We start from the raw sequence: 20,811 nt of genomic DNA on the forward strand, positions 1-20,811 counted from the left end.
GGGTAACAGAGATGCCAACGGCTACGATTTGACAGCAGCAGCTACTGCGGTATAATACTATGATTTTTATTAAGTAAATAAATATATGATATATACGCCTTGAAAGTTTATGTAATGCTTTTTCAATACTGTATGTGTGTGTTTTCCTGTTTATTTTTTTTTATGAACGAATTGTTCTTAATACTGTATTTCAGTGACAGTTTCAGTGGCATTTTACTGAGCTAGGTTGCTTAGTAACCAGTTTAGGGGTCCTTCAGAAACTGCTGCGCAAGTGTCGCTTTGTAATCATTATCAACTGAACGTTTACTTGGACCCCGTTCACACTTTCGGTTTAGGCTGGCCCAGGGCGACCTTATCTCGTGTGAATGCTCGAAAAATGAAAAGGCCGGGTGAAATTTAGATTTTTGATTAGGCCTAAAGTATGCAATGCCGCCTCAGAGTCGGCCTATCTGTATGTGTGAACCCAGCGTAGGCCCTGGACCGGCCTTAACGCGTCAATGCGGTGACATAGCTCAAACCACTCCCCTACTAGGTCGAGCATAGTAAATCAAACAATGTTGGTTTTAGGAGGTAGCAGCTGGGACAATGCAGAAATTAACCCTTAGCGTTCCATTTATTCAGCATTTGTCAGGAGCGTCAGGTCCAATTTATTTTCACACACGTTAGTTTACACACACTTTTTTAAATATATATTTTATTCAGAGTAAAATAGGTTTAAAAGGCAGTGAATCACAAAAGGATAGTCCTGCTTCTCCAGCCAAGCCCCACCCCTTGTTCGCTGTATTTTTCACATACCTCTTTATAGATGTGCATATTGATAAATCCTCTCCTGATCACTCGTTTTATCACCAAACTCCTCAATAATACGATCCAAGTCATTATTACTATAACATCTCAAAAAGCTCTGCAAATGTCTGTGATATTCTTTGAGCACTGGATGCAGAAGCAGCTACCTCCTTTATGTCAATGTTATCTCTGCGGTGCAAGGGGCTATCAGATACACCCTTTTGAACTCTCAGAAATACTGAGCAGCAGGCTAGAGATAAACCCACCATGGATCTCAGATTTTATGGGACCTACGACGATCTCCAGTCCAGAAAATAGCAATGGGGAATGCACTGAATACACCGACACTTTTGACGATGATGATGCTGGTCAGTCATGAATGGTAAGTATTTCTTCATCGTACAGCTTTTGTTAAAACGATAAAACTTGAAAAAGTATTCGCCCCCCCCCCATCCCTTTTTTCCCATTTAAGAGTCTCACAGCCTGGGATTTTGATGCATTAGCTTTGTATTTACGAGTCACCCATTCTTCTTCACAAAGTCCCCCCCAAAAAGAAAGAAAATAGTAAACAATAAAATAATAAAAATTAAAAAACTGACGTCATAATTTTTTTAAGTATTCATCCCCCTGGGTCAATACTTGATTGAACCACCTCTGGCAGCTATTACAGCTAGTAGTCTTTTCGGATAAGTCTCTATTAACTTTGCACACCATGATGGAGCAATATTTGCCCATTCCTCCTTGCAAAATTGCTGAAGTTGTGTCAAGTTAGTTGGGGAATGGTGAAGGACAGCAATTTTGAGGTCTTGCCACAGATTTTCGATGGGATTAAGGTCAGGACACTGACTGGGCAACTGAAGGACATCTATTTTCTTCATTGTAAGCCACTCCAGTGTTGCTCTGTCAGTGTGCTTTGGATCATTGTCCTGTTGAAAGCCAAACTTCTTCCGCAGTTTGAGTTTTTTGGAAGAGGGGCGCAGGTTTTTATCTAGGATTTCTCTGTATTGTGTGCCCTTCATCCTCCCATCAATCCTGACAATATTGCCAGTCCCTGCTGCTGAAAAGCATCCCCATAACATGATGCTACCACCACCATACTTTATGGTGGGGATGGTGTTACCTGGCTGATGTGCAGTGTTTGATTTGCACCACACATACCGCTTAGCATTCAGACCAAAAAGTTCAATTTTAGTCTCATCAGACCACAAGTCGTTCTGCCACATAACAGCAGTATCTTCTAGTTGACGTTTTGCGAACTCTTTGCAGGCAAAGATATAGATTTTTTCCAGGCAGGGCTTCTTCCTTACCACTCTCCCATAAAGGCCCTTTTTGTGGAATGCCTTGGAGATTGTTGATACATGAACATTATCGTCCATCGCAGCCATTCATTCAGAGTCACAGTTGGCCTCGTAGTAGCTTCCGTAAGAAGTGCCCTTCTTGTCCGGCAACTAAGTTTAGAGGGGCGGCCTAATCTAGGCAGTGTGGTGGTAGTTTCGTATTTTTCCCACGTCTATACGACGGACTGCATTGAGCTCCGAGAGATGTTCAATGCCTTTGAAATGGTTTTGTATCCTTCCCAGATTTGTGCTTCTCTATAATCACATCCCTGACTTCCTTAGAATGCTCTTTCGTCTTAATTTTGATTCTTTCTTTTGAAAGAATTCCATACTGTGGGACCATACAGAGAGAGCGGTATTTATCCTCACAGATTAATTTAAAGCAGATGATCCACTAATTTCTTACACAGGTGGAGTCCATCAACAAATTGTGTGACTTGTTGAGGTAATATATTGAAAGCTTTTGTAATTTTTCTTTTGATTTGACATGGTGCTCAAGGCTTTGTAGATCAGTGGGAAAAACTCTTAATTTAATCCATTTCAAATTCTGAATCTGATACAACAAAATGTGGAAAAAGTGTCGGGGCCTGAATACTTTTTCAACGCACTGTGTGTGTGTGTGTGTGTGTAATACGTAAAGAGATATATATATATATATATATATATATATATATATATATATATATATATATATATATATATATATATATATATTTTTTTTTTTTTCAGATTGTAGCTAAGATTGTAAATCTCAGTAGTGATAAATAATGCATACAACATTGCATATTCAGTCACCATTAATATAATAATCTGTATTGTCACTAATGTAATGTACACGTCCTTGTTTGCTGCATTTACGCATGATGCAACACGATCAGTTCTTTCCACAGTAACCGACTGCACTGTCAACACATGCCTTTATCATATCTTATGCAATAAGTACAGTACCAACAGTGTTGCGAAAAATAAGCTTGCCATATTTACGTTTGCAAATTTCCCAGCTCAATCTCTTATGTTGACTTCCGGGAATGCAGTGTTTACGTCACTGTTTACATTCCCGACAAGCACTTCACCACAATTTAGGCTTCCTTTTCAGCCACATATGTGAATGCACTTAGGTCTCCTAAAACCTCATCTGTGAACGGAAATTTGAGGCGGCCCAGAGAGGACCCAAGGCCAGCTCAGTAAGTGTGAACGTGGTCTTGGTTGCTTATCAGTTATTAAAATAGGAATCACAAATACAACTAAAAATGTCACACTACTCCATCTAAAAGATCGAGGTTTGCTTGTCAGAAATATTGAGAAGAATTTACCACAGAATGCCCATTCATTAAAAGAAGTCGAGCATCTGAATCTAAGGTCTACTGTCAATACTGCCGGACAGACTTCTGTGTGAAACATGGTGGACGTCATGACTGTATCACTCACATAGGAAGCACCAGCAATATGCAAAATCTGACATTCCCCATTCCTCATTAATCTGACATTCCCCATGTTTGTGCAAATGGGTTTTGAGGTTTAACTCACTTTAAATAATTATTGGATACTACACAGCATTTTACAGAGTAGTAAAAATTTTATTAAAAACTTTGGGCTGTATTCTGATCACAGCGCAAATGCGAGTGCAAGCGTGAATGGCACTTGCCTCCGATTCTCTGGCGCATAAGTGGAGCGATGGCATAAAAACAAAACAAAACAAAAAAAACACTATGCTAAAATGGTATTCTGAAGACATGCCTTGCGCTGTCATAGAGCTCTCATGAATTTCGGGGCGTGGTATCAATAACATATTCACCAAAGCGATTCTGATGACAGTGCAATGGGGTCCCGAATAGACAATTGAGCACTGCGTTAAGAGCCGCTGAAACCAGGTTTATTTAGTGGTGCAATCAGGAACTTTAACAACTGACCACACTATAAAAAGCAAAGTATTTCTAAGAAGCAACTGCATGCTTTTGGACTAGAGAGTGACATTAGGATAGGACTCCTGAGGGATTCACATGGTACAGGAGTACATTTCTCTTTATGTTTGCAGGAATGGATGGGAACTGGTGGGACCAGGAATAAAGAGTTTTAAATCTCACGGGAACAAATGGGAGTGGAACTGAAGGCTGCAGGGACGGGTGAGAACAGGACAAAGCTGTGGGAAGAGTTGTACCAAACTGTCGTTTGTCAGACAAGCTACAAGAACTTTAGATGTTGCAATATTAAGCCAATCAATTTGAGATGTTGTAAAATTAACCCAATCAAATGCATACTCGGACTTCTGGGTATCCATATATTTATAAAGATAAGACAAACACTATAACCCTTGTATCAAAGACACTAATTTTAATTGTCACATCCCATTTAGTGATGTCACTGGCCCACCCATTCAATTCACCCCCGTTCTGTCTTGCTATCATTGATTGCAACTAACATTTACACTAAAACTGTGAAATACCTAAACTCATTTTAAATATGTTAACCTCAGCAAATAATTGGATTAATTAAACTTATTGGAGTTCAACACGTAATGCATAATAATACAGTTGAAGTAGGTTTGTGTGGTTCTTGTTATTCTTGTAATAGGTAATATGTGAATAGTGAATGACAGTTAAAAAATTAAACTAGGAACAGGATGAGAATGAAAAACACAAGAAAAAAAGGGTAATCTGAAACATATCCTGCGTGAAAGGTATGCCATACAGTGAGAGGCTAAAAAGAAATCCATCTCTTTTCTTTTTCTTAAATATCCCGGGACAATGTGACAGGACATTTTTTGACAAGACGGGATGGGACGGGAATTAAAAAAATATATATATGTACGGAACACTGGTGGGACAGGATGGGAACAAAAATTAAACTGAAAATATTTTCATGGGATGGGGCAGGAAAATGTATCATGCGACAGGATGGGACGAAACTCATGTTTAGTTCCCTTGTCACTTTCTAGTTTGGACTGACACAGAAAGAGGAAATCAGAGAGAGAAAGTTTTTTATTTTTTTTGTAAATGTCCTTGACAAAGACCATTTAAAAAAAATTAAATACTCCAAAGCGGTTAACTTTCTTGTTTTCTATTCACATGACAATGATGTTTTAGTCAGCCTATCAGTGTGTCTGTAATGCTTTTCTGTGACCTGTATAGTAGGAGGTGGGACAAAGTCAGTGATGCATTGTTATTTTGATTTAAGTTGCTAAAATGTAGTTTTCAGCATTGGAGGTAAAATATGAAAACTGGACAACAAAGCAAAAAAAAAAAAATAAATATTGTAACGGCAGGTCCCGAGGCAGGCTGGAGAGTGGGGCAGGGCCAGAGCACTGTCACCAACCAGGAAGTGGGTTCTCCATGGATCGAGGGTGTGCTCAGCGCGCTGGAGTGAATGGGAGAACCCCTCCCTTTTTCAAGGTTCCATGGCTCCCTGGGCTGGGGAATTTCCCCACAGCTGCCAGCCTGGAACTTTCTAGCTTGGGACTTTCCATCCAGGTGTATCTAGCTCTGGATTGGCTAGAGCAGGCACTGCCTCCCTCCAGCTCCCCTATAAAAGGAAGTGGGAGCTGGTACCAGGGTTGGTCTGAAAGAATGAAAACAGAGTGATGAAAAGAAGCTGAAGAGAGAAAGAGCTAAAGAGAAGAGCTAGTGAGAAAAAGCTAAAGAGAAGAAAGAGATGACTGTTTTGTACAGCGGTATTGGTGCCATGCTTTAGTGCGAGGGGTCCCAGGTTTGCGGCCGCCCTCCATCTGTGTGTGGATTGCTTCGTCCTGTGTGATGTGCTTCCTTGTGTATATTTCAGCAGAGGATTGTGTCAGGAAATTTCCCAAAATAACTTTACATACAGAGGCTGCTAAACGGAACGTAGAACAAATAATAGCTTTCAAAAAACAAAATTGAAAGTCAGCGCAGACAAAAAGTATTCCTGTCAGTTGTATCCAAGTTAAATCAGTACTACAAGTATGATCTAGCATAGCCACCTTGCTTCAAACAAACCACTGCTTACTTTTTTAAATGCAGTTTCTTTCTTTTGACTTGGTACTAATAAAATTAATTCCTTGATGGGACAAAAAACATGACAATGAACGTGCTGCATATATAGCCTTTATTAAAGAATGCCAGATGCCCTTGAGGGTAACCGAGTTTTGGGACAGTTTCTAATCGATTTCCACATCTGTATAACCTAGCAAAGTGTTGCTTTACACTTCTAGTCAATTCAGTGGATGCAGAATGTGCAGTCTCAATGTATGGACAAGTCTTCACAACACAGAGACAGAAAATGTCATCAGCAACTGCTGGGGGATGTTGCATGCTTGCCTTTAACAAATGACAGCACTCCACTTTAATAAGGAAGCAAGTACCACTATTTTAGGCTTTTATAGTGCTCTGAAATATTATCTACTTAGGTTTATTTAATGTTTGAACAGGTCTGTGAAATGTCCACAAAATCCTAATTTTATTCTGTAACCTACCTGGGAAAAATATGTTAATTCTCCATGATATCAGTAGATCCCTAATAATCATGGATGATATGCTTGCTATTACTATAACTTCATCCATTGAGAGGAAGGGTATATCAGATATGTAATATTATTTTCATGAATGCATTACAAAAGAAACAAAGTTGTTGGGCTAAATTTGGTTTATTGAAGCAAAAAGTGTGGTACGTACAGCGTGTGGACCTAGTGAGCACATACAAGGACAGGCTGGTGGGAGATAATATAGAAACCACACATTATGACACAGAACCAAAAAAAAAAATTGAAAGCAATAATAAAGCAGTAATGTAGGTCACAGCTGATAGCCAGGACCAAAAGTAGTGGATGAATGAATGTTAACTGATATTAATATAGCAATCTCCTGTGTCATGAAGCGTGGTTTACGTATCTGTGAGTGATCTACCACTTGCTGTTCTGACATGTGTTGGTTGTTCTTGCTCTGTGCTACTGCCGCTCGACATGGTCGCTACTTCTACATTCAAAAACTGAGCCTATTGCCTGGCCCTGATTGGATAACAGATTCCCCAACCTACTCAGCATTGATTGGCTGGGTGCTGTCAGTGCACAACTAAATGCGCTTGCGCCAGGTTTTTAATTTCATTAGAATCATACTTTTGGAGAAGCCACTCCCTGCGGGGCAGGCGCGATTGACTTTAACCACTGTGTGTGCGATTGCGTTCATTTCATCAGAACAGAGCCCATAATGTTAAATCTTTGTTATTTTAATAGTTATTTTTATAAAGTTTTGAGGTTAAATATTTCAGTCCAGGTTTGATAGCGCTTAAAAGATTCTGAAACACTCTTCTTTACTAATATTTAAATCCAGAATAAATAGAATTCCAAATTAAAAAACAATGTAATAGTTTTTTTTTTTGTTTTTTTGTTTTTTACAAATTACCAAAATTATAGATTGAACATCAAAAATTAAGCCATTGGCTTGCCAGAGCTTAAGAACCTTTTAACTTCTAGGGGCTAGCAGCTTCGCTCAGCACATGCTACTGCTTTCATAAGTTGGCATCTCTGGAGTAAAAAGACACAGGACGCCTGAGTTTGAAATTTTATAGAAGATCCCAATGTCCTGGGATAAAAAGAAGTGGATGGTTTGCATCAGACTACCTTACATTTCACTGATGTCATTAAAAATTCGGTAACCACCTGTTATGTGGATGATTTTTAGTCCTGTGCGAATCAAGCTATAAGGTACTTCATGACATCAGACTCAAGGCCCATACAACAGAACTGTGTGGCAAATTTACCCATATTGATATTAGTGATGACATGCTCACAGTGTTATTTTGCATTTAGTATGTAATGTAATTAAGGTTATGTCTATCATTTATGTTACAGTAAACTTGTCTACATTAATGCAGGGTCCGGAAACCAAATAAACTTTTGGCTGGCATGTAAATAGAATGCTGGCGCTCAAATTTTGCCAATTTTACATTATTCTATTACAATTTTGATAAAATGGATAGATTTGTGGATAGAATTTCTGAAACAGTAGTTGCCGGACAAACTTTTGTCTTTTAAACGATGCAGTCAAATGGATAAAACAAAATTCTGGTTTATACTGTACAGTCATTGGAAATAATGACAGTACATTTTTACACTGATCATTTAGTATATCATTTTAGGTCACTGTGTTTCATACATGTTATGAAGGTTGTACTTAAAATGAATATTTATAGATGTGGAAGTTTAACAAAATTGAGCTTTTGTTTAACATATGATTGGCCCCAGATTTATTCTGCAGCATGACAACGACCCCAACCATACAGCGAAAGTCTATCTTCAGTGTAAAGAAGAACAAGGAGTCCTGGAAGTGATGGTATGGCCCCCACAGAGCCCTGATCTCAACATTATCGAGTCTGTCTGGGATTACATGAAGAGAGAGAAGCAACTGAGGCTGCCTAAAGCCACAGAAGAATGGTGGTTAGTTCTCCAAGATGTTTGGGGCAACCTACCTGCCAAATTTATACTGTTTTGAAGGCAAAGGGTGGTCACACCAAATATGGATTTGATTTAGATTTTTCTTCTGTTCACTCACTTTGCATTTAGTTAATTGATAAATATAATCTATTAACATGTCTATTCTTACTTTACAGCATTTTTTCACACCTGCCTAAAACTTTTGCACAGTACTGTGTGTGTGTGTGTGTGTGTGTATATATATATATATATATATATATATATATATATATATATATATATATATATATATATATATAGTCTCAATCCTAAAATTTCTAGATGATGCAAAACTTTTGGCTATAGCTGTAGTTTCCTGTGTGCGCTATAGTGGTCAGACAGGGAAAAATTGTTAGAATACAGAATGCTATTATGCTAATAAAAAGTAAGAGTTAAGGCTTAGGTCTTTGAACCTTGTTTGTAATCACAGTCCACAATAGTGTAAAGTGTTCTTGATAGCTAGAACAAAAGAAATCATATGTATATAGCTGTAATAATAAAGTATATTATTACAATAAATAATAAATAATAAGGAATTGCATTTTATGAAAACATAAAAATTAAAAAATTGTGCTGCCTGTTGCCATTTTAAACAGACAATAAAAACAGCAGTGGGTTGAGACGTTTTGGAGTCTGACCCTACTGCAAACCAACATGAATATGTAAAACTGATTAGTTCTGTAAAACTTTTTACACATCTACATCATATTCATATAAATTTGTATTAATCTAGCAATTCATCTAGCCACATTCATTTAAATTTCAAATGAAGTCAGGTTATGCTTCATTTCCGCTAGGGGGAGAGGCTATGTTTTTCATAAAATATAATAAATAGATTGATCGTTTGCCTTATCATTTTAAGATCACTGGGGGAGTTCTTTAAGCATTTTACATCTAAACAACATTATTGCTATAATACAAGAGAAAACACTTTGGTTTTAGTGCTGCTTGATATTTTTTTTGTTGGCATTTTAGAAACATCGCTCTCAAATTCAGATCACTTACAATTAAACTCTGTAAAGGTATTCAGCACTAAAACTCTCAACACTTCTTGTATAAAACTAATTATGTTGAAAAAAGGGCATTTTGTCAATATGTTTTGAACATTATAAGGGTTAAGCATAATGTCATAAATGTTTTCTGAATAAGACTGCTGAAAATAAAAATCTAATATATGTTATCAGTTATAACTGTATCTGTATTTTGAACCTGATTACTACCCAACAAGATCAAAACAGCTACACAGGGAGATATTAAAAAATGCCCTTAATATTTCTATTCTTCTCATCATGTCTTTACACCACGTTTGACCATTTTTTTGCACATGATTTTGCCTGTTTATTGTTCTTTGCAAGGTCATTGATTGTGCGTGTGGATTCGAGCTGTGGACACTGCAGCAGGTGTTGCATAGTCTGAGGCTCAGTGCTGTAATCGCAGGTGGTTGAGCCGGTGGTATGGCACTACTTTCTTACTGCTTCCTTCGGGCGTCTGATGCGTAGGCGGTTGAGACATAGCCACCTTTGTCTCTAGCCTCTCATTCCACGTTTATAATCGGGTCTCCTTGGGTGTGGCGTTGATAGGTTGGGTGCTGGTGAGGAAACTCATGCGTGACTTCAGTAGGTTGTGGTCTGGGGAGTGGTCATACAATGGGTGTGTCACATCTTCAGCTTGCCTTGATCACTGTTATTGCTATCACAATACCATAATACATTGTATAGCTACTGTGCGTAGAGTGACAACCAAAGTTAAGACCATTTGTGTATATGCTAGTACTGTATTTGCATTCCAGGAAAAAAAAAACTAAAAAGAAATATATATATAAAAGGGAAAGCAGATGTACCACCGTCAGTTTCAAGGCTAGTGATATCACAATATAGACTGCTATATATATATATATATATATATATATATATATATATATATATATATATATATATATATATATATATATATATATATATATATATATATATATATGCATGGATGGGGGAAGGCAGGGGGGGGGGCTACCCCCTTCCGTCGTCGGTGACGTAATCACCACTGCAGTGGTGTAGGTCACTTCAGTGCGAGAGGTCACGGGTCGTGCCCACCCTCCACCAGGGTGGGAGGTGGTTGCCTCACCCGGAGTGAGGAGCCTACGGGAATGAGATGGCTCTAGCGATGATATATATATATATCTATATATATATATATATATCGATATATATATATATATGATTTATATATATATAGTAGGTCGTCCTCCCCCAATTATAGGAGGGACGGTATTTTAATAACTAAAAAAACCAAATGCACATTGGACGGGCTGCAGCGTTTTTCGTGGACCTGGCTTCCATTGAAATTAGAGCCAGGTGCACACTATAAAAAGAAAGGAGGCAGTCTGTTTACGGCTGTTGTGTGTGAAAAGCCTTCTTGAAGGTGTGCTCAAGTGTAGGAAAAAAAAAGGAAAGATAGTGAAAAACCCTTTTGAGGTGGTTTATTTTTGTGTTACAGGTAAACAGCTTAGCTGTCCTGTTTTAGTTAGGTTCATGTGTTTGTACAGTTACTGCTCTAGTAAGAGCTAGGTGATTTGTTTGGTTTGTCTATTTTGTCTTTATTAAAAATAGCGCGTAAGCGCTTTAAAAACTCAATTTCTATGTGCTGAGTCCTGTTTTAAAGGGGTAACGAACCAGTGTGAGCTGAAGCTCTGTTACCCTATATATATATATATATATATATATATATATATATATATATATATATATATATATATATATATATATATGACAACACCCACTGTACAGAAATGTTCATTAATGATCAACAAAATGAGAATACGTTAAGCTGGTACATTTGTGTCTCAGAGAAACTGGTGAAACAGATAACAACATACAACGTCTGTTCTGCACTGAAACACTATGTTTAAAAAAAAACAACTGTACTGCTGAACTTAATTTTCTTTAATATTAGCATCACGAGGGTATCCATGTATTATGAAAAAATAATAGATGGGCCTCTTCAGTGAGTTACAGGAAAACAATTCCATCTCGGGTTTCTGTGACAGTTTATAAATTACTCAGCCTTCGGCTCGTAATTTATGACACCACAGAAACCCTACGTTAAATTATTTTCCTGTAAATCACTGAAGCCCATGCATCTATAATATATATTAGGGATTGGTACAAATTGATAAATACATAATTCCATTGGTTGTCCCGGCATTGAGAACTGGGAGCAGAGGTTTTATAATCTGTTTTGTACAAATGCCAGGGTGGTCCTAAGTTGCTTTTTGTGCTTTCTAGTTTTTCCCTTTGTGTTGATAAACTAACAATCCGAAAGATGTTCCTTGGCTCAATGCCTTGATTGAATATTGAAATGGAAAAAAAAGAAGCTGTTTAAGGTGTAATAGAGGAGAGATCAGCACTTGAAATCAATCTTTTATACATTTCAGAGCCCCAGCTTCTGGACTGACTCAGCTGGCAGGCGATAGCACAGCACAGCCGTTGAGGGAAAGTGCCGAATTAGCTTAGGGGAGGGATTGTCTGGTCTGTGTGGTGGCATGATATAATTTGTTTTTATTCTTGCAGGGGCTAATTTTGTGACTCGGAAAATTAGCCGATCGGTGGCTAAGATTCATCTCGGACAGCTGGAATGCTTCAGCCTGGGCAATCTTGATGCCAAGAGAGACTGGGGTCATGCCAAGGACTATGTTGAGGTAAGTTATGGATGGGCTGTTTGGGGCTGATGAAAACAGACAGACAGACAGACACACACACACACAAACACACATACGCCCACACCTTTTTTGTCTTGTTGGGTATGTTTTCCTATTTCATATCAAACAGAAATATTTGATCTGCATGGAATCTCTTGTGAACTGGTGCCAAGAAGGAGTGCACCACTGCTGGGACACTGCAGACTGCATTAGATTTCCCAGAATTTAGTAGCAGAGAAGGCTGCTTACAGTTTGAGGTTTAAAAAAAAAAAAAAACAGACATGACTGATCTTATGTCTCATGATGGCTAAATAGCTGTCTGTTTAATATATAGTTGCCAGTGGTCAGCAAGATACAAAGGGGTATGGGAATCCTAAGGATTGCAACCAGGAACAAAGTTGTGACTCCATGCAATATGCATGTTGTTAAAACACACACAAAAATGTACTTATTTATTCATTTAGAATTAAATTATTTTCAGTATTTTCACAATTAATTAAAAAGTACACAATGAGTGCTGATATGCAGCCCACTTTATAACTGATATTTTTACTCGTATGAAGAGTTCTCTTAAAAGCTGAAACATGCCCAGATAAGAAAACATACTTGCATACATATTTGCTTACTGACGAATGAGCCAGATTTCTCTGAAATGAGGTATAATAGGAAATATTGTATACAGCCTGCAAACATACCAGTAAATGAGTACCATTAGGTAGTAGAATAGTCTTCAGTTAAACAAACACGGTGCTTCACTACTAAATTCACTGACATTCTGCTTCTTCTCAATGGGAATATTCCATTATAATTTCATTATACCACATTTAAGAATTTATTGTAGACAGAGTTTTACTGCACTAAACAGCAGCAAAGTGCAAACAAACCAAAAAAGGGTTTGGGCCAGGCGAGTAAATTTCCCTCGGTTAGATCCTAACAGGTTTCCTGTGCTTATATACTATTTCTGTCCACTTGAATCATACATCCCTGGGATGCAGACTCTGGCTTCCACTGCCATTTATGCAATTTAAACAGAAGCTGAAAAATCAAAAAAACATGAAAAAGTAAACCCACTGACATGTTTAAAAGAAGCGATTCTGCAAAAGTGTGTGATTACTTGAACAGTGTATGTGGGTTTTATATCATGCTTGTGGGAGAAAATTAACCCAGATGTCTACTGCTAATACATGAAAAACAGTACTTACTGTATTTTGTTTCCTTGCTGGTGTTAAAAAAGAATTGCCTCTGTTGTACCTTCTGCATTGGAATGTCTTTAACCCAAATTGAGCAGGTATTGTTGAAAAGTGAATTATTTTGTCAGTTAATGGCTGTGACTACAGCTAATATTACTGTACAGTGGTGCCACATTGATTTTTTTTGTTTGCTTTGCATTTTACCGCATGATCTGTAACAAACCCGTCTGATAAAGCAGGGTAACATTAGATTATTGTTAGGGTTAATTATCGGTTGTGCAGAATTTAAGTACACCCAGCTTGAACAGTCAGATTTTTTGGATCTGAAACATCAACTGACGCTTGGTTGATATTTAAATTAATAACAATTAAAAAATAACTACATTGTCAAAATTGTAATCCCTAATCGTTAAACAAAACACAAAAGTTTGGTTACAGAAAGGATCTGTTAATACATCATCTTCTATAAGAATCCATTAAAGGCCAGTTACTGTATATACCTGCTGTGTTGCATTGAAGATCAAGAACACTTTTTTATGGTTCACCAAGTGGTTAAGAAGTAGATCTTGCTAGTCTTAATAAAAAGTATGTGCACGTTTTTCCTATACAGTAGCGATCTGTTATTTGTAACAGCCCCTTCCATAACACATTTGTAAAACAGGTTCCTGTTGATAAAGTATGACACATCATATTGTTTTATTGATTGAAGCATGCTGAAATGTATTATGTATATATATATATATATATATATATATATATATATTTATATATATATATATATATATATATATATATATATATATATTAGTGCCTATAGAACGTCTACACCCCCTTTAAATAAAATGCATTAAAATAGTTTTTTTTTTTCATTTATCTACACATCCTACCCCACAACTTCCAAGTGAAAAAATATTCTAGAAGTTTTTAGAAGATTAATTAAAAGTAAAAATTGAAATAGCTTGGTTGGATAAGTGTCCACCCCACTTGTAATAGCAATCCTAAATTAGCTCAGGTGTAACCTTCAAAATCGCACACCAAGTTAAGTGGCCTCCACCTGTGTTAAATTACAGTGATTCACATGATTTCAGGATGAATTCAGCAGTTCCTGTAGGTTCCCTCTGCTGAGTAGTGCATTTCAAATCAAAGACTCAACCATGAGCACCAAGGCGCTTTCAAAAGAACTCCGGGACAAAGTTGTTAAAGGCACAGATCAGGGGATGGGTATAAAAAAAAATATCAAAGGCCTTGAATATCCCTTGGAGCACGGTCAAGACGATTATTAAGAAGTGGAAGGTGTATGGCACCATGAAGACCCTGCCTAGATCAGGCCATCCCTCCAAACTGGATGACCGAGCAAGAAGGAGACTGATCAGACATGCTACCAAGAGGTCAATGGCAACTTTACAAGAGCTGCAGGCTTTTATGGCCAAGACTGGTCAAAATGTGCATGTGACAACAATATCCCAAGCACTCCACAAATCTAGCCTCTATGGTAGGACGGCAAGAAGGAAGCCATTACTCAAGAAAGCCCACCTTAAATCCCATTTTGAAGTATACAATAAAAAAAAAAAACACTCAAGAGATTCTGTATCCATGTGGCAAAAAGTTTTGTGGTCTGACAAAACTAAAATGGAACTTTTTGGCCTAAATGCAAAGTGTTATGTTTGGCGTAAACCCAACACAGCGCATCACCCAAAGAACACCATCCCTACTGTAAAGCATTGTGGTGGCAGCATCATGTTATGGGGATGTTTCTTATCGGCAGAGACTGGGGCACTTGTCAGGATAGAAGGGAAAATGAATGGCACAAAGTACAGAGAAGTCCTTGAGGAAAACCTGCTGCCCTCGGCAAGAAAGCTGAAACTGGGATGGAAGTTCACCTTTCAGCATGACAACGACCCAAAGCACACAGCCAAAGCTACACTGGAGTGGCTAAAGAACAAAAAGGTAAATGTCCTTGAGTGGCCCAGTCAGAGCCCTGATCTAAATCCAATCGGAAATTTGTGGCATGACTTGAAGATTGCTGTCCGTCAGTGCTCCCCAAGGAACTTGATAGAGCTTGAACAGTTTTGTAAAGAAGAATGGTCAAATATTGTCAAATCTAGGTGTGCAAATATTGGTAGAGACCTATCCCAACAGACTCACAGCTGTAATTGCTGCCAAAGGTGCTTCCACCAAGTATTAACTCAAGGAGGTGGAGACTTATCCAATTTTTTCAGTTTTGTATTTTTAATGTATATATTTTTTTCTCAATACAAACTTTTTTTTTCCCCTTAACAGTGTGAGTATGGTGTGTAGATAAGTGTGTGTGGGGGGGGGGACTTCTTCAAGAGATGATATCTGGATCCACACATTTTCAACCCAACCACGGCTTGCCTTAGCTGGGGCTTGTGGACATTTATATTGCCTTCAATGCAATTGATTTTCATGTTACTCTTAATTGATTCTGTCTCTAATGCCATATCTAGTTAACTAGTTCCTCTTCCATGTCAGGATCAGCAGGGCAACGTCCGCCACCACAAAACATTTTCTGTTTACCCTGTGAAGGTGTCGGCTCTTCTTATAGCTGAGGTACTTACTTTCTCCATTCCCTAATGCAACGTTCATCAACTTAAAGTTCTCAACAGTTTTCAGCTTGTAACCAGAGCTGTATGTTGACCTCGTCATGCTATGCCTGCACCTTTGGCTACCGTATATAAGTCATAGAAGGTTCTTTGAACACCTTCAAAAGCCGTACTACTTCCAATAAATGCCACCCTCGAAAATAAGGTCACCGCCTTTGAAAACCGTACTACTTCTAGTAAACATGGCCCTCGAAAACAAGGTCACCGACTTTGAAAACCGTACTACTTCCAATAAACATGGCCATCGAAAACAAGGTCTTCCTATAAACTGATAAATTTGATGTTTAACATTTCAACATCAAGCTGGATATTACAAGCAGTATATCAACCGTCTATACCTCTTCATCTCCAAACCTATGAAATCTCAAAAAGAATATTAATCAATATCTTATGTACATCATTATCCACATAACATAGTTAAATAAGTCTGATCGGTAACTACTGTATATTTTATAAAACCTTGCAGCTACATGGTATAAAAACAACATAAATTACAACTCGACACAATCTTTGAATTTTAGTCAACTGTATACATAACTATAGGCAGGGCTTAATTTGCAAACAAAAAACTACCACCAATACGTAGAAACTAGGAAGAGCCGGTCACCCTATCAACCAGTAGCAACGCAGTCCAGGTCAGTTTTCAGAGTTTAAAAGGTTGGTGGCAGTTGGTCTTGCAGAGGTTCTATTATTTTATGACTTAGCCTGGCGTTTACCAAATACTTTGAATTTTGTACCAGTCTTGGCAGTCACAGTTGTTTACAGGGAAAATGAAGAGCAGTTGTCCCTCACAGGTTAGGAGTCTGTGCATGACAAAATCGTTCTGTTTTAGATGACACCATAATTTTGACCACCAGTGTATATTTTACATGTTTACATTCTCGCACATATTAAGCACATAACATGCATTGCACATATGCTGTCGAAATGACACAGAGCTGAACTAATTGATACATTACGTGCAAAGTTTAATTGTTGGGCCTGTGGTGTTTTCAGTGACGTTATTAAAGCATGCCACTGTTAAAATGACATAATCTAACTATTTCTACATAAACAGAACCATATGCCGTGGTGCACTGATGTATGGTCTTGACATCAAAATTGTTCCTAATTGCTTCTAAATATATTTTGAATGGCATGACAGGCACGTTATACATCATTCTACAAATGTCTGTGTGATGTGAGAGTTTGTGTACCATGTGTAATTTTTTTTACAGTTCATCTGACTCAGTAAATGATATGTGTTATATTTAAAAGGGAAATGGAATATGGTACAAGTTGAATAGTAAAATACAGCACAGTGCCTTTCTCGTTAGTAATAAACTTTAAGGACTTTCTAAGTAAATTTAAAGTTGACAGACTGTCAAATATTTTCAGTTGAGGCTGATTTTTAAAGTTGAAACTAAAGGGCCACACACATGCATATACCATTGCTTCTGGCTTTTAATGAAACAACCCTTAGATCAAGAGACAGCAGATTAGCACCCCTTTTTGTTTTTCTTTCCAGTACTACATCATCTCAAATGTCACCGTACAAAGCTCTGCAAGCAGCTGTTTTAATGGTGTTATATAGCAATGCTTTGTAAAACTTTACCAACTCAAGGGTGCTGCATTTCCTAAGAGGTATAAAGTAATTTGTCTAACTGATGTTTTACCCAAAAAGAAAACAATAGTTCTGTCAAAATCCTAGAATAACCCTTGCAAAGATTTGTGTTCTTTATGACTGTGATCAGAATTGCAGTTACTAATGGTACATTAGCTTTATAATTATGTATGTAATTTTTAAAAAGCACAAAAAGATAGAATACAATCTAAGCGGAGTACATTTACCTTATTCTTTACATGGGTATATGTTTGGTTGCAGTCAGTGGTGTAGTGGTAAATAAAAAAAATGGGTAAACTGCCCTGTTTGGTAGAGTTGAACAGATAGATTAAACAGATAAACATTAACAGATACATTGTTATTGGCCCTCAGCCAACCAGAGCCACCCATATAGTCCTTTATCTTTTCAGGTGCTGTTTGTGAACAGTCACAAACCCGACGGTGCACTTCACTGAACAGTTCTGTGAGCATCCTTTCGTGAGCTAGGATGAAGGCTATTTACACCACCCTGCAGGTCCAGTGTGCCTGACAACATAACATTAACAGAACATAAATAACCAATCACACACACACACACACACACACAGAACATGCAGTCCAGTGGCCACACTGCCCCCACCCCACACATGCCACAATGCTAATTGAGAGCTCTCAGCTGTCAGTCTCATGCCCAGCAATGCAGCACAGACGCTCACCGTTAAAATATCTTGTCTTTAACCCAGGATTTGCATATCACAGGTAGAAGTGAGTAAACTCTGTATCCCTTATATGAAAAGTGCGTAAATGCCAAATTGCCAAATGAAAATTTGATAAACGCCATTTACCTGCGTATACTCTCGACTACACCACTGGTTGCGGTTAAACATGTTGTTTGGAAATGCTAAACGTTTTGGCCTGCTAAACTGTTGGCCCTCTCTGGTTCTGCTTCATTGCTTTCTCAGAATGTTATAATGCCTTTTGCTGTCATCTAGGCCATAGTGGTCCATGTCTTGGTATGTTTCCTTACAACATCCTTTTATGGATGCCTCCCCATTCCTGCTGCATTTTTAGAACTCTTTTCAACTAATTTTGTTCTTGCTGCAATAATACAGTACGATAAAACAAATTACCAGAAATTAGGTTTTTATGTAAGGCATAATTGAAAAGTTTGAACCAATCTGTAATTTACTTGTCTGGTATTTTGTGTTCTTGTGACATTTGCAATATTTATAGCTATATTGGTAATAGTAGTATTTAGCAGTTTTATAACACAATAGTTTGAAAATCACTTGATAATACTGGATAAATGTGGCTATTTTTCACGAGTTCTACCAAAATGACCAGTGAGTGCAACCTGGCGGTGAAGCGCAAAACACTCTTAAATAAACACAAATATTATCTCATTTTAATTTTTCAGTTATAACTAAAGTGATCTTCAGATGTGACATGGTTGTCAAACAGTCAAAAAGGTGTCAAACGTATTTTCTTTTATGTATTGTGAATTGACATTGCACTCACATGGTTTTTGTCAGCAGTCTTAGCACTAACAGTTGCAGATGAGACTAATTGGTTAATCTGATCCTTAAATCAGATGCAATTGTCTGTGATAGATGGGCTGATCCCTTCCTGATAAGGAACAGTGGAGCTCAGAGAAGACATGAAGCTCCTTGGGTCAAGCACCACAGATTCCGTATTGCTTAGGAGACCTTTTGTTTTATTCATTTGCATTACATCTTACGTTATTGAATTATGTTCATGAGATTAAATGGTTTAAATATGTTTAAATGTTTAACTGCAAAACTTGTCAGCCAAGGGTATTTTTTTTCTTTATAATATTCCACAACATGATGAAACGTTATACTGGGAATAGGCAGTTTGTTTTAATTTGTTTGAGTGGTGGCTGCTGTATGTGTAGATGTGTAATGTCAGTAAAAAGAAACCTATGTATAAAAGTAGAAACTTTAAACATGTTTTGTTTTCTCCATTTTACAATAAACTGTATTTTAGAAAAGTATGAATAACTGGGGAGTTGGGAAATAATGAGGTAAAAAAAAAACGATTACTATATTTGGGCAAAAATCGTGTATAAAATCAAGTGTTTGGATTATAGCCACATGTAATACGTGTAGGATAAAAGTTTGTAAAGGCTGGTGTAAAATCAAATCAGTTATCTTGTTCAGCATTTAGAGTGTAACAGACAGACATTATCAGGGTCCCAACTGTTTTAAATAATAATACTATAGCAAGTTGTCTCAGTCACAATGTCCATGTGTTTGGGCACATAGTAAAGAAAACGTATCTATAATATCCATAATCATTTTCAGTTTTCTTTGATGGTGTCTGTTTAATATATTTCTCCTTAGTTCTGCACACTTCAGTTGTTGACAGTGTATTTATTATACAATATTATTTTGCATCATTTCCATTTTTTTTTTTTATATAACAAAGTTTTCCCATCAAAATAGTGATGCATGACACACCATATTGTGACAGTTGCATAATACACAGATCATCTGAATTTGATCATCCCCAGACCCTCACGATAATTTCATGGAAAATAAAACATAAAACTATACCTTTGGAAAATACTTCTGGATTTATGTAAGATGCTTCAGGGGTCTTCTGAGGTTATAAGCATCATTAGATTTAATTTCCCTGTTGTTTCCCACTGTATGTTATGAATGGTCTTCATAAAGGTAGAGAGTACATCTTGCTTTATGCAGTGAGATATTGTTCTACAGGTAGACAAGTAGAGGCCTGCATTTAAATATGACTTCAGTGAAATGAGGCGGGGTGGGGGTGTGGGCAGCTTAGTTCTCTGTGTTCAAGAACTGAATAACAGGGGTGCCTGTTGTCCCTTGTGTTCAATGATAACAAATCAAATAAAATTTAAATTATATGTTATATGCTTCTATTGAAAAAAGAAAGTTTTTAGTAAGACATTTATGATTTAATCTTCATCAGATTTAAGATGTAAACAAGAATTACAACTGAATCGATTTCCAATGTCTTTAACCAGTCTTTTATTGTATTTAATTTTTTTAATCCAGTCTGACTATTCCAGTTCCTGGAAACATACTGTAGGGCACTCTTGAGAATGTCAGGTGTGATAATGGGTGGGCTTGAGAAGGTTCTCCCCTGGGAAGCTTTGCAGTTGGG

The 20,811-nt window shown here is 37.4% G+C and overlaps 1 protein-coding gene across 3 annotated transcripts in view; it reads left to right on the forward strand.

Moving 5' to 3' along the window:
* The window catches only part of gmds (GDP-mannose 4,6-dehydratase), a 449,938-nt gene that overhangs the window by 208,708 nt on the left and 220,419 nt on the right, over window positions 1-20,811 (forward strand). For all 3 annotated transcript variants that reach the window (XM_041245279.1, XM_041245277.1, XM_041245280.1), the window contains one exon: window positions 12,129-12,256. In XM_041245279.1, the coding sequence (XP_041101213.1) occupies window positions 12,129-12,256 (128 nt within the window). The remainder of the gene's footprint in view (window positions 1-12,128; window positions 12,257-20,811) is intronic.

This window comes from Polyodon spathula, chromosome 3, assembly GCF_017654505.1.
Source record: "Polyodon spathula isolate WHYD16114869_AA chromosome 3, ASM1765450v1, whole genome shotgun sequence".
In the NCBI taxonomy this organism is placed as follows: Eukaryota; Metazoa; Chordata; class Actinopteri; order Acipenseriformes; family Polyodontidae; genus Polyodon; species Polyodon spathula.